We start from the raw sequence: 12875 nt of genomic DNA on the forward strand, positions 1-12875 counted from the left end.
TAAAACACAAGTGAATATCTTTCTGGTGTTTTCTGCTTTCAACAAAGATCCATTTGATATCAGCAATAATGTCCCTTGTTCTGTATCCTCTTCAGAATCTTGCCTGGTCCTCTGGCAGCTACCCTATTTCCCCAAAAATAGGACAGTGACTTATATTAATTTTTTCTCCCAAAGATGCTCTAGGCCTTATTTTCAGAGGATGTCTTAGTTTTCCATGAAGAAGAATACAATACACATTTACTGTTTACTGTTTCATTGTTTTATTAAAAGAGACCTCGTACTTCCTGGATGCTCTGGCAGTGTTGCGACCAACAGTGAGCTGCGTGCGTGGTGGCACCCACCGCTGTGGTCTCAAGTCCAGATTCACGGTAGTTTCTGGGGCCTTATTTTCGGGGAGATCTTATTTTTGGGCGGGTGCTTTGTATTTCAGCGAGAGGCAAACTGTAAGTAGGTCTTATTTTCGGGGGATGTCTTAATTTTGCGGAAACAGTACCTGCTACTGCAACCATTGTTGGATGATCATCAGCAAAATTTTACCTGTATTAATATTTTACCATTTTTGAGCATTATTTTGCTTCACCTTTCTTTGGAAAGGGTACAAAAGTAGGTATCTGCCAGTCAATCATCAAGTAACTGTTTTCCAAATTCCATGGCATAGTCAAGTAAGTGTTTCCAGTGTTCATCGGCTTGTTGAAACATTTTAATCGGTTACTCATCAATTCCCCAAGCTTTGTTTTTGGATAATGCATTCACCACAGCTTGAATGTCTTCATGGTTCCATTGATTCTTGCTCATATGCTACTTCCTGAAATGGTTGAAGGTCTACTAGTTCTTTTTGGTAGAATGCCTCTGTGTATTTCCCACCCACCCACCCTCCATCTTCTTTGGATACTTCCTAAATTATTCAATATTTGTCCCATAGACTCTTTCAAGATTTCAACTTGAGGTTTGAATTATTTCTTGAGATCTTTTGGCTTGAGATATGCCCAATGTGTGTTATTTCTGTTGGTTTTCTACCTCTAGGTCTTTGCCTATTTCCTTAGATTTCTCTTTGTCTTCTCTAGCTGCCCTTGGGAATTTTCTGTTCAGCTCATTTACTTCATGTTAAGTAAATAAGCTGAACAGAAGTGTTCATGCTAAGGCATTTCTTCCGTTTGCCTTAGCTACTCTTTGATTAAGAGCAAGTTTCCAAGTCTCTGCTGACATTCTTTTACATCTTTTCTTTCTTCCCTAATTTTTAATAACCTTTTGCTTTCTTCATCAATGACGTTCGTGATATCCCTTCCCCTCCCATAGCCTATTAGGTATTCTCTCACTAATGTATAATGAGTCAAATCTGTTTTCTTTAGATGTTCCCAATATTCAGGTGGGATAGATTCAAGGCCATATTTGGCTCTCATAGACTTGTTTTTATTTCTTCAGCTTCAACCCTAACTTAAATACGAGCATTGACAGTCTGTTCCATAGTCAGATCCTGGCCTGGTTTAGCTACTGATATTTAGTTTCTCCATTGTCTCTTCCAATGGACGCAGTCAATTTTATTTCTGTGTGTTCTATCTGGAGACGTCTATGTGTATAGTCACTATTTGTGTTGTCAGACAAAAGTATTTGCTATGAACCAGTCTCTGGTTTTCCAAAACTCTGTCATACTGTTTTCAAGTTCATTTCTCTCACCAGCAGCATATTTCCATATTTTCCAACTACTATTCCTTTCTTTTAATTTCCAAGTTTTGCATTCAAATCACTAATGATTATCAATGTAGCTTGATTGCTTTTGATCAATTTCTTACTCAAAGTTGATAGAATCCTTCAATTTCTAGTGGTGGGTAGATATAATCCCATTATAGAGAGCATTGTTCTCCAAGATTGATCTTGAAATATCCTTTTTTGATGAAGAATGCAATACCATTCCTCTTGCTTGTGTCATTCTTACCATATCAAAGCATACAGTTTTCTGAAGGCTTTAACTTATTATATTTATATTATACTTATAATAGACTGTGAGTAACATTAAGAAGCGAATTCCCAAACACTTCATTGTGTTCATACAAATCTAGTATATAGAACAAGAAGAATTAATTCTAACAGAACAAGGGCATATTGTGTGGTTTGAGTCAAGAAATGTGTGTATCAGTCTTTTATCCTTTCATAATACTTATTCAATCTGTATACTTAGCAAACAATCCTAGAAAATAGAATAAAATAACAGTAGTTTTGAAAATAATACGAGATCAAGCAGTATGTCATACTGTACATGATGCAAAACAATCAGTGTGCTGAGAAACTGTACAAGAAACTGGACAACATGAAGAAGAATACAGCATCAGAGTTGGAGGAAGACATATTAACAATCTGTGATAAGTAACAGAACCTTGCTTACTGAAATTGAGGGACCATTGAGTCTTTTGTTGATGAAATGATGTATAGGTTCAGTGAAACATGATGGCACAGTGGCAGCAACATTGGACTCACATGATCAAAAACATGGCCCAGGATTTTACAGGGTTTCATTTTGTTGTTCACAGGATTTATGTGAGCCAGAGTTGGCTCAAGGCTACCTCACAACAAGAACATGGTAATGGAAGATGCACACATGGACACAGCATCTGATGCACTGGTGTGTGTAATGAATATAGGCATTCTGCAAGGTTAATATATATATTTCTTTAAGTATTCATTGCCTATTTCAATACAAAGGAAAGGAAGGAAAATTTTGTTTTCTTGATATATGTAAAAGTATTTTAATTTCATTGATCATGTATGTATGTATACACACACTCACACGAGTAACTTTTTATGTGAGTAGAAAGCCTAGTCATTCTCCCTTAGAGTGGACGGTGATTTTGAACTACATACCTTTTGGTTAGCAGCCCAACGTAACCACTGTGTCACCAAGACTACTAGACATATGCTTGTATGTGGAAATATGAAACACCAAGTGTAGCTGGATAAAGACCAGTATATAGTAAATAATTATATTTGCAGACAGGTATGCATCCCTATGTGGTCAGAAGCAGAGTCACATGTGTTTACATACAAATGTATGTGTACAGTTTAATCAATGCCTGAGTGTCACTGGATACACAATCTGGTATGGTCTTACAAAACTACATGTGCCCTGGTATAGATGCAAGTAAGTATGTGGTAGAACACAGACCCACAAGTAATTGAACATAGATATATATGTCTGATGGATATCAACCTGTATCATTAGTGAATATCTCTGCATGTCACCAGATAAAACCCTATGTATCATAAGAACATACAGTTGTGCAGTAGGTAAAGGCCAATCTTGGAGAGATCGCAACATGTATTTTTTTTCAGATAAAGACCCATATCATCAAGAGGAGACCTTTATATGCTTGAAGATAGAACAATGTCTGGTGAGATATTCTTCTCTGTATAGTCAGATGATTACTCATCTATGGTAAAATACAGAACTACATATTAAAGGATGTAGGCCCTCATATAGTCAGATACAGACCTAGGTGCACTTTTCAAAGAATCATGTGTGGTAAAATATGATAAAGGTTCACAGGTGGTTGGACATAATCCCACATGTGATTGGATATAGATCTATGTATGATTGGATACAAAACAGATACTATGAATTTAATTGCATCACTTCAAAATCTGTGTATGACTAAGCCATAATCCTCTGTATTTGGTAACTAAAGTAATTATACTATATGCTTTAAATCTTAACCTTTGTTATATCGATTAGGCCCAATCAGTGGCAGTTGTGTGAGTCAAGTATAATGTAAACTCGTTTGAGATCTAAAAGAGATTGACCGAGAGAGCATAGATCAGAGTAGCTTATAACCATAAAGAATGAAGATTTGGGATCAGAATGCATCATCTGGATCTAGGGTCCTTTTGCTGAGAACCTATTAGACGCGGGGGGAAATCGATGCCAAACCAAGGAGATCTCCAAGGAGAACCAGGCCCACAGATGTGGAAACTCCTAAACTGTGAGCTAACAAAGAGAAAATCTTCCCCAGATCTAGCACACTGAATTTGAACTTTTAGACTCAGAAACTGTGAGAGAATAAATGTGTGTCTGTTAAATTCATTCGATTTTGGTTTTCTGTTACAGCAACACTAAATAACTAAAACAAGTTATATAATCATTGTGAATGATTTGATATAAAACTCCATGAAGTCAAAAACAGACACATGGGAGTTCAGGCACAGACCCATCTGTGCTTATAAATTGACTCATGGGTGTAGATGGTATTGATCCTTGTTTGATAGTGTATATAACCATCTGTGACCTTCTCCAGATACACTTGTGCCTATGATTTTGAGTATTGTGCAGTGACTCATGCCAGCAAAAGACATTGACTCCTTCCAGGTCAACTCATTAAAAATGTCAACCAAATGTAAATAAGAGCATTTTCTTTGTAGTCAAGGATGACAAAAGACACATTCTATACACACTTTATGGTGCAGAGTACAAATTTTCAGTGAGACTTAGAAATTAAGCCTTCATAATATATCTCTTTTCCTGGATAGGAAACATATATGACACCATACCGTTTTAACAAAACAGATTTTAGGACCTGCAATTAAAATTTTTTAATTTAATACATTTTAAAGCCTTCTTAAGCAACAGAATAAAAATTCAGGAAGTATATAGTTTTTTAAGTGGTATACACAATTTTTAAAAATTTTTCAGTGGTACAAAACCAGAATCATTTAGGTCTATAAAATGACATATTACAAACAGAAGCTTAAACTTATTACTGAAAATATGTAATGAATAATGCTAGTATAATATATTGCTTATTTGGAATAAGTAAGTTTGAAGATTCTTGCACAAAAAAATTTTAGGTGGATTGAAAAACAGAATTATCTGGAAAGTTTTTTTTTAACATGCAAAGTTCATGAAAGAGAATGGACTTCTCCAAAGGAAATGAAAAGTAATAGAAATTTTTATATGGCATCTGTATATATAAAAATCGTATCGGGTAAGTTTTTATAGAAAAATAAAAAATAATACATGTATTTAATATATGAAGTGTTCATCAAAATGCATCAGTAAAAATTCTGACTAAATCAGATTGATATTTTAAGAATAAAAATTATTTACAAAGTCTCTGAGATAGATTCTGTATCCCAAACATTATGCAAGAAAGAGAAAACATAAAAATAATATGTAATTTCTCTGCCTCCAGGAGCCTTGTATGTCAGTGAACATATGTAAAAAATTACCTGGAATTTTTACATCATCATTTGATATAATTATACAAATATGAAATTTTACTGAAAGTCCAAAAGTAGAACATTTAATTTTGTTAACTCTGATCCAACCAAATGCTTCATTTTATTTGATGAATAGTGGTATGCCTAGGAAGAACTGAGGTGATATAAGAAATATCCATGTAATTAAATCAACACCAAGTTCAATGCTGTTGGTTTGATTCCAACCCATCATGACCACATAGAGTAGACTCACCCCAGACGGTTTCAAATGCTGTGTCTTGCTGTTGCAAAGTAGCTAGAGGATTCAAACTGCTGTTTCCATTAGCAGCTGAGTTCTTAACCCTGGAGCCATAGAGGGGCTCTTCATCGAATATTAGTAAAGATAAAAAGAGAGTAGAGTCATGCCTACAGTGTGTTTTAAAGGAAAAGTGAACCCAAATATCCATCACCTGAGACCCTCATGATACAATATCAATTGGAAGAGACAGGGGCCCTGAGTGTCTTTGACCAAAAATTCCCTATGATATCAAGGGCAGAAAATATTTTATTATAAGCCTGATATAACCAGAGAATTGTTCTCCATGATTTCATGGGTGAGGTCTGTGTGAAACACATCTATTCTGATCTCTTTATTACCTAAGAATTGATATTCCTTTAATAAGAGAGATGAGAATGAACGCACCACAAATTGTCAGCATTTTTCTTGATTATGAATCATTCAAGATAATTCATTGCTAAGTTCTGTACTGTATGATTGAAGTTAATTGACTTATGTTTTGCTAATTTTAAATATGAAAGTCTGATTCAAAATTCCCAGTTTAAGACCATGATACACTATAAGCAATAAGTCGAGGATATCTTGAAAAGTAACAAAGCTACTTTAGATGTGTTAAACTACCTTGGCAGATGAACAACATAACATCAGAGACCTGCTCCACTTCAGGAGATAATGGCATTTCCCAGTTGGGAAAATAATTAGAACTATCATTTTTCTGCCTTTCTGCAGTTTTCATTAAAATTGATTTGGTATATTTAGCCTTCCCTGATTAATTTAGAACACCGAAGCATCTTTTCACTTAAACCTATATAGGTATGGAATGTATGCAAGGCTACATATTTAAGATATGTTGCAAATATCAAAATAAAAAACAAATGCCTCTAATTTAATATGTTTGTCTCTGTCCAGGGTGGGATAAATCAATCTTAGGATTTGTCTTGAATTGTGCTGTTCTGAAATCTGCAATGACCACTATTAATGATGAAAATGGTTAGAGTTACGTAATAATGAAACTCGGGGAAAGCTCTATCAACTAAATAAATATCTTGTGTTAGCTGGGCCATAAATCATAACATGGAATATCAATCCATGGACTCAACAGAAATATTCTACATAAAAATTTCCCATGATTCTAAGAAATGAAAACCTGAAGAGTGTATTTTCAACAAACTTTATCACTGGAAGTGTTTCTATTTATGTTTTTCTTCATGCATAAAGTACTCAATATGAGAAAATATTTATCATAATTAAATATTACAGCCTTCTTGGAATGAACTCAACAGGAATGGATTTGGATACTGTTGTATTTTGTTTCCTGGAAGAATCAAATCTAATTGAATGCAGGTGATCCATTTGTTTGAGCATCATTTCCTTTTCCTATCCCAAAGTTTCTTCATGGCATTTTTCATCTCTGCATTTCTTAGAGTATAAATTAGGGGATTCAACATTGGTGTAAAAACAGTATAAAACACAGTCAAGTATTTATCAATGGGTAAGGTGTAAGGAGGTCTCACATACATAAAGATACAAGGGACAAAGAAGAGGACCACCACAGTGATGTGCGAACCACAGGTAGATAAGGCTTTGTGTCTCCCTTCCTGACTTAGGTTCTTCAGGGAGTTCAGAATGACTCCATAAGAAATTAGTAAAAATAGAAAAATGGCCATACATATTACGCCATCATTGGCAATCACAGTAAGGCCAATGATATAGGTGTCCGTGCAGGCAAGTTTCAATAAAGGGTACATGTCACAACAAAAGTGGTCAATGACATTGGAACCACAGAAGGGAAGGTCGTAGACAAAGAGAAGGTGCAGGCCTGCATGCACAAAACCTCCAAACCAGGCCAATAGCAGCAACAGAACACACACCCGTTGGCTCATGATGGTCATGTAATGCAGAGGTTTACAGATTGCCACGTAGCGGTCATAGGCCATGACCACCAGAAGTAAAATCTCAGCACCACCAAATAAGTGCTCTATAAAGAGCTGAGCCATGCAACCTTGGAAGGAAATGGTTTTCTTCTCATAGAGTAAGTTCATAATCATGTTAGGGGTGACTGTAGTAGAATATACAGTATCCATAAATGACAAGTAGCCCAGAAAGAAGTACATCGGGGCATTCAGGGCTGGACTCATCAACACAGTCACGACAATGAGGAGGTTACCCGCCATTGTGACGATGTAAATGAGCAAGAACACAGCAAAGAGTATTTTCTGACCCTGAAGACTCTGAGTGAGCCCTAATAGGATGAATTCAGTCACATTTTGTTCCATATGTTCTTCCGTAGGTCCTTATTTGAGAATTCAGTACAAAATTACCTGTAAATATAATAATGACTAGTGACTTTCTGAAGCCTTAAATTTTTAACCAATAGGTGTGATTTGTCATTTTACCACCGTTGTCAAAGGTTATAAGAAAATAAGAATGAATAAAAAGTTATACATAACCTTTGGGAGCTTATTAAATAATGAGAAAAACAATTAGAAATGCATGAAAGTAAGACAGTTAATGAAGTAAATAAGGTTACCAAACTAACTTCCTAGCTGGGATAAAATAAAATTGCATGTACATACATATGTTCATGTATAATGCTTTAGTCAAGATACTATGTGGTTTATATGGTTCTTTATAAAAAATAAATGATTAAAAGTTTTAATATAAAAGTAAGGGAATATTTATTTATGATTTCCTGTTAATAGATAATTTAAATTTTCTATACATGAATTTTCTTTATTTCTATGGACGAACCCTCTGTGTGTTCACAAAATATCTTTTTCACCACTCTTAAAAGAATGCTGCTGCAATTATCTTCTCTCTGTCCTACATGAGCAATTTTCCTAATTTTTCTATCTTGATATCTCCACTTTTAAGTAATTGATCCTTTAACACCACATCTCTTTCAAGAAAGCAACAAAATTTCTATTCATTACATAAATACCTTCACTTTGCTAAATCTATGGCCAATTTCTGTCCTCTTCTTGCTCAAACTATCACTCTTGTGAATACATTTATCAGCTTTCTTGCATAAGTAGGGTCATAGTTGTTTTTCGGTGCTGTTAAGGTGGATCCGTTCACAGTACCCCTATGTAAAACAGAAGGGAACACTGTCTGGTCATGCATCATCCTCAAAAATATTGTGAGCCATCATTGCAGCCACAGTGTCAACCCATCCCTTAGGTTCTTCAAACTCATTCACAAAAGGCTTATGGATTAACATCATTCGATAATTGTTTTTATTAATTACTATATTAACAAAAATACTTACATAGCACTTCCATTGAACTTTTAAGAGATTTACAAATAGATGTTTATTAAAATATGTCCCAAATAGTTAAGCTTAAAATTAATTTCTCAGAATATCATGCCAGAGAAGACTAACCCACTCTAGATCTTACAGTATGAAAATGTCCAACTGATTATTGCTGAGCTGAATCAATCCTCTTATATTTTTTTAGTTCGAAAGGATCTGTAATGTAGATGGTTATCATTTAATAGAACATTGTTTTCCAAATCATACTGCCAAAATATTCTTATATAATCAACAGTGTAATTAAGATTATTATGGATAAAAGTACTTCCAAGATTACCTGCAAAACAAAATAGTAATTTGATGCAAATTTCCAATGGTGGTGACTTCATCCTTGTCCTAAAAAATTGCAGCATCATGAATGGATGTTATCTCTGTGGATCCAGGAAGTAATATTGTACACACATAATCACCAAATCAAAATATGAATCTATCTGACCAACCCTTTCCATGCTTCAGAAATCAGCCTCATCTGTCTTTCAAAAAATTGTCACCCTTTCAATTACCAGGATTCTCAACACAAATATGAAAATTATTCAAAATTCAGAACTATAACAAAAAGAGACCTGGATTTTGATTAAAAGCAACGTGCACCAAAAACCCAATTGCTGGCATATTTTTCACGAAGGATAACTAAGGTATAGTAGGTTAAAAAACAAATTTAAATAAATTTCACGAGAGAAAATTGTGAATTATTTAGATAAATATTTTACAGCTTTTATTTCAGAACTGCAGGACAATCTACAGCATTTACCTGTCCTTTATACTGGCCTAACATCATAGAGCATAGTTGAACCTTGGCTAGCCTGAAATAATAATATCATGTTCTTGTTTGTTATGTAATGCTTCCATAATATCAATTCCTGAAAAAAAATAGTGATGCAAAAATGTATATAGACAAGCACTCTCTGCAGGAAGGGTAAGAGTCCCTTGGACATTTTATTTACATTTGAACTACAACAAATCTTGTTGAGTCATTTAATTGGTACATCTCAAAAGGTAACACTTCTATAATTAAACTCACTGGGACCTAAATCTTAATGTTGAGAGTGGATCCCTCATCTCCAGAGATGCCACAGGGCTAATCATCCATGTGAAAAAGAACTTACAGTATCAGGTCATCCTCAGGTGAGAAAAATTACCAAAGAAGAATCTGAGGTCAAATCACCAAAAGGGAAGAATCCAGGTTGGGCAGATTTTGAATAGGTAAAAACTCTGGATTAAGTCATGATCTTCAAAGTAGACAATCCTGTTGGATGTGAAAATTCCAGTAACAACTCTGTAGATAACATCTGAACTCAACAAAGAAAATTGATTTTAAAACAAGTCATTAAACACTTGATTCAAATGAATATAGAGGCCTCTCTTCTTGTGAATTGATTCCTGGTCCTCAAAGAGCTATGTTAGAAGACATTCATGTAACTCTGGACAAGCACTTCCTCCATAAAACAGAACCTTTATGCGTGGATTAGTTAAACTTCCAGCACTTTCATTTACTGATGTGGCACGATTCGAAATGAGGAAAGACAGTTGCAACTTTCATAAATAATACAACATGAAATATGGGAAGCAGAAATCCAGGAAAACTTGAAGTCACCAAAAATGAATGGAACAATATAAAGATAAATAACCTAAGCATAGGAGAGCTGATAAAGACTGGCTTATCTGGACTCACCAATTAAAGAGAAATGATCTAGACAGCATCCTCAAAAATCCCACTTTAACACATATCCCAAGTACAGTGCTGTTGATGATAAGGTAGTATCTATACAACTATCAAGACGTCTAGTTACTACGACTTTATTTAAATTTACATACCAGTTACTGATATGAATGATAGAACAATTTAAAATTTTTAGCAGCTTTATATTGGAAGTACCATGAACTGCTTAAAGGACAAACTGATCTTCTGGGGAAGATGTGTGGCCATAATGGTCCTTAGAGACAGTGGTGGCAAGGCTTCGTCTTACATACTTTGAACATGTTGTCAAGAGAGATCAGTTCCTGGAGAAGGACATCATGCTTGGTAAAATGGAGGGACAGTGCAAAAAGAGAAATGTCTGCAATAAGATACATTACCCAGTGGCTGCAGTAATGCACTCAGGCATAGGTCATTGTTTCTGTTGTGCATAGGGTCACGTTGGGGTCAGAACAGACTTAATAACACCAAACAACAACAACATCCACTCCTGCAATTATAAATTGACTGAACATATTACAAAGACACAATATTTATTTGTGATGGGCATACAAAACTTTTAATCAAATAAGTATCAATAGTTATATGATATCACTTTGTGGAGAGAAATAATGCTTGAACTGCATAATAGAATTTGGCAAGACCAATGACTTATAAATAGCAAATTCCTTTTCAACATTATAAACAGAAATCATACACATGGACCACTATGGAGGGAATACACAGGAATCAAATCAATTATATTTGTGGAAAGAATATGGAAAAGCTCAATAGTATCAGATTGCTGCAGAAGAGACCATCAAATTCACATAAGAAAGCACATATTGAAAATGAAGAAAATTGACTTCTGGCAAGATGGCGACCAAATAACACATACCAGAGGGACTCTGCAGAAATCCGCGCAGGAGAGCAACTTAGAGGGAAACTCCACTCTTCCAGAGCTAGGGGGAACGTCATAAAGATAAGTAGACACAGATCCACTAGGTTTTAAGGAATTGTTGGCTTTTGGTTAACCATTGTGTAGGCCAAATAAGGCTTAACTTTAGACTTGCCACAGTCTCAGCCAGAGCCAAGATCCTTTGGCCGATGCAAGGGCTTTACTTTCAACACAATCACAGCTTGATGCCGCTTCTGGTCAAGGATTAAACCCCTCCAGGCCCACAGTCAGGTGATCAGGGCTCAACTATAACTTTACTTTAGTGTCTCTATCTTCTCTCTTTTCCCCACAGCCTCAGCAGGCTGGTTTTTTTTTTTTTTTTTCTCTTCTTGGTGCTTTATACCAAGGTGGGAATATCCAATTGGCCTCCCTTCTACAGCACTTCCGTTGTGGTAGGCACCCTCGCATACCCTCTTAGGCACCCCAACCAGCCTTGAGCCACACCAACACACCAACATCCAGGGTAGCACCAACTTCATGGGTCCACAACCACCCAACCAGCATTTCCTGAGAGGAAAATTCAACTTGCCTTCCAAATACCAGAATACTGGTTGGCTAGGGAAAAAGTGAAACCACAGGAGGATGAAGCAGTAGCCTGATCCCACAGTGAAATTAGCTACAGGAAGTTTAGAAGTATTCCTACAAGTCTCCCCAAGAGAGAGCCCAGTGCTCTTCAACACTCTGGATAATTGCACCAGACTCCTCTAAAGCAAGACAATGAAAACAGCAATCAGTCCCAACAACCTCAACAAAAAAAACCAGGAGAAACAAAAGGCAATGTCAGTAGAAAGCCTGAACTTTTTTTTTTTAATCTTTTTATTGGGGCTCATAAGGCTCTTATCACAATCTGTACATACATCAATTGAGCAAAGCACCCTTATACATTCGTTGCACTCGTCACTCTCATAATTCACCTTCCACTTGGGTTCCTGGAATCAGCTCGGTTTCCCTTTTTTCCCCCCATCTCCCTCCCTCCCCGATCCCACCCCTGGTCCCTTGATAGTTTATAAATAATTATTATATCTTATCTTACACTCCCCGGTGTCTCCCCTCACCCACCTCCCCCTTGCCAATCTCCCAGAGAGGAGGTTACACATAGATCTCCGAGATCGGTTTTCCCTTTCTACATGCCCTTCCCTCCTGGTGTTGCCACTCCCACCGCTGGTGTTGAGGGGTTCGTCTGTCCTAGATTCCCTGTGCCTCCAGATCCCCACTGCACCGCTGTACATCCTCTGGTATAACCAGGTCCGCAAGGCAAGGTAGGATTGGGGTCATGATGATTGGGAGGGGAGGAAGCGTTCAGGAACTAGAGGAAGGTTTTGAGTTTCATTGTTGCTACACTGAACCCTGAGTGGCCCATCTCCTCCTCGCTACCCCTCTGGAAGGGGTGTCCAGCTGTCTACAGGTGGGCATTGGGTCCCCAATGCATGATAGGAAAGCCTGAACC

General features: G+C 36.3%; 1 protein-coding gene across 1 annotated transcript; it reads right to left on the reverse strand.

Moving 5' to 3' along the window:
- Positions 1-5752: 5752 nt before the first annotated feature.
- Positions 5753-7767, reverse strand: LOC142446554 (olfactory receptor 4A15-like). Its single transcript, XM_075548307.1, has 2 exons — positions 6854-7767; positions 5753-5777 (listed from the first exon to the last, which is right to left on the reverse strand). Exons 1-2 carry the CDS (start codon positions 7756-7758, stop codon positions 5753-5755), a joined length of 930 nt encoding a protein of 309 aa, XP_075404422.1. The 5' UTR covers positions 7759-7767.
- Between the last annotated feature and the right edge of the window lie 5108 nt (positions 7768-12875).

Source organism: Tenrec ecaudatus, chromosome 4 (genome assembly GCF_050624435.1).
Source record: "Tenrec ecaudatus isolate mTenEca1 chromosome 4, mTenEca1.hap1, whole genome shotgun sequence".
NCBI classification, from domain to species: domain Eukaryota; kingdom Metazoa; phylum Chordata; class Mammalia; order Afrosoricida; family Tenrecidae; genus Tenrec; species Tenrec ecaudatus.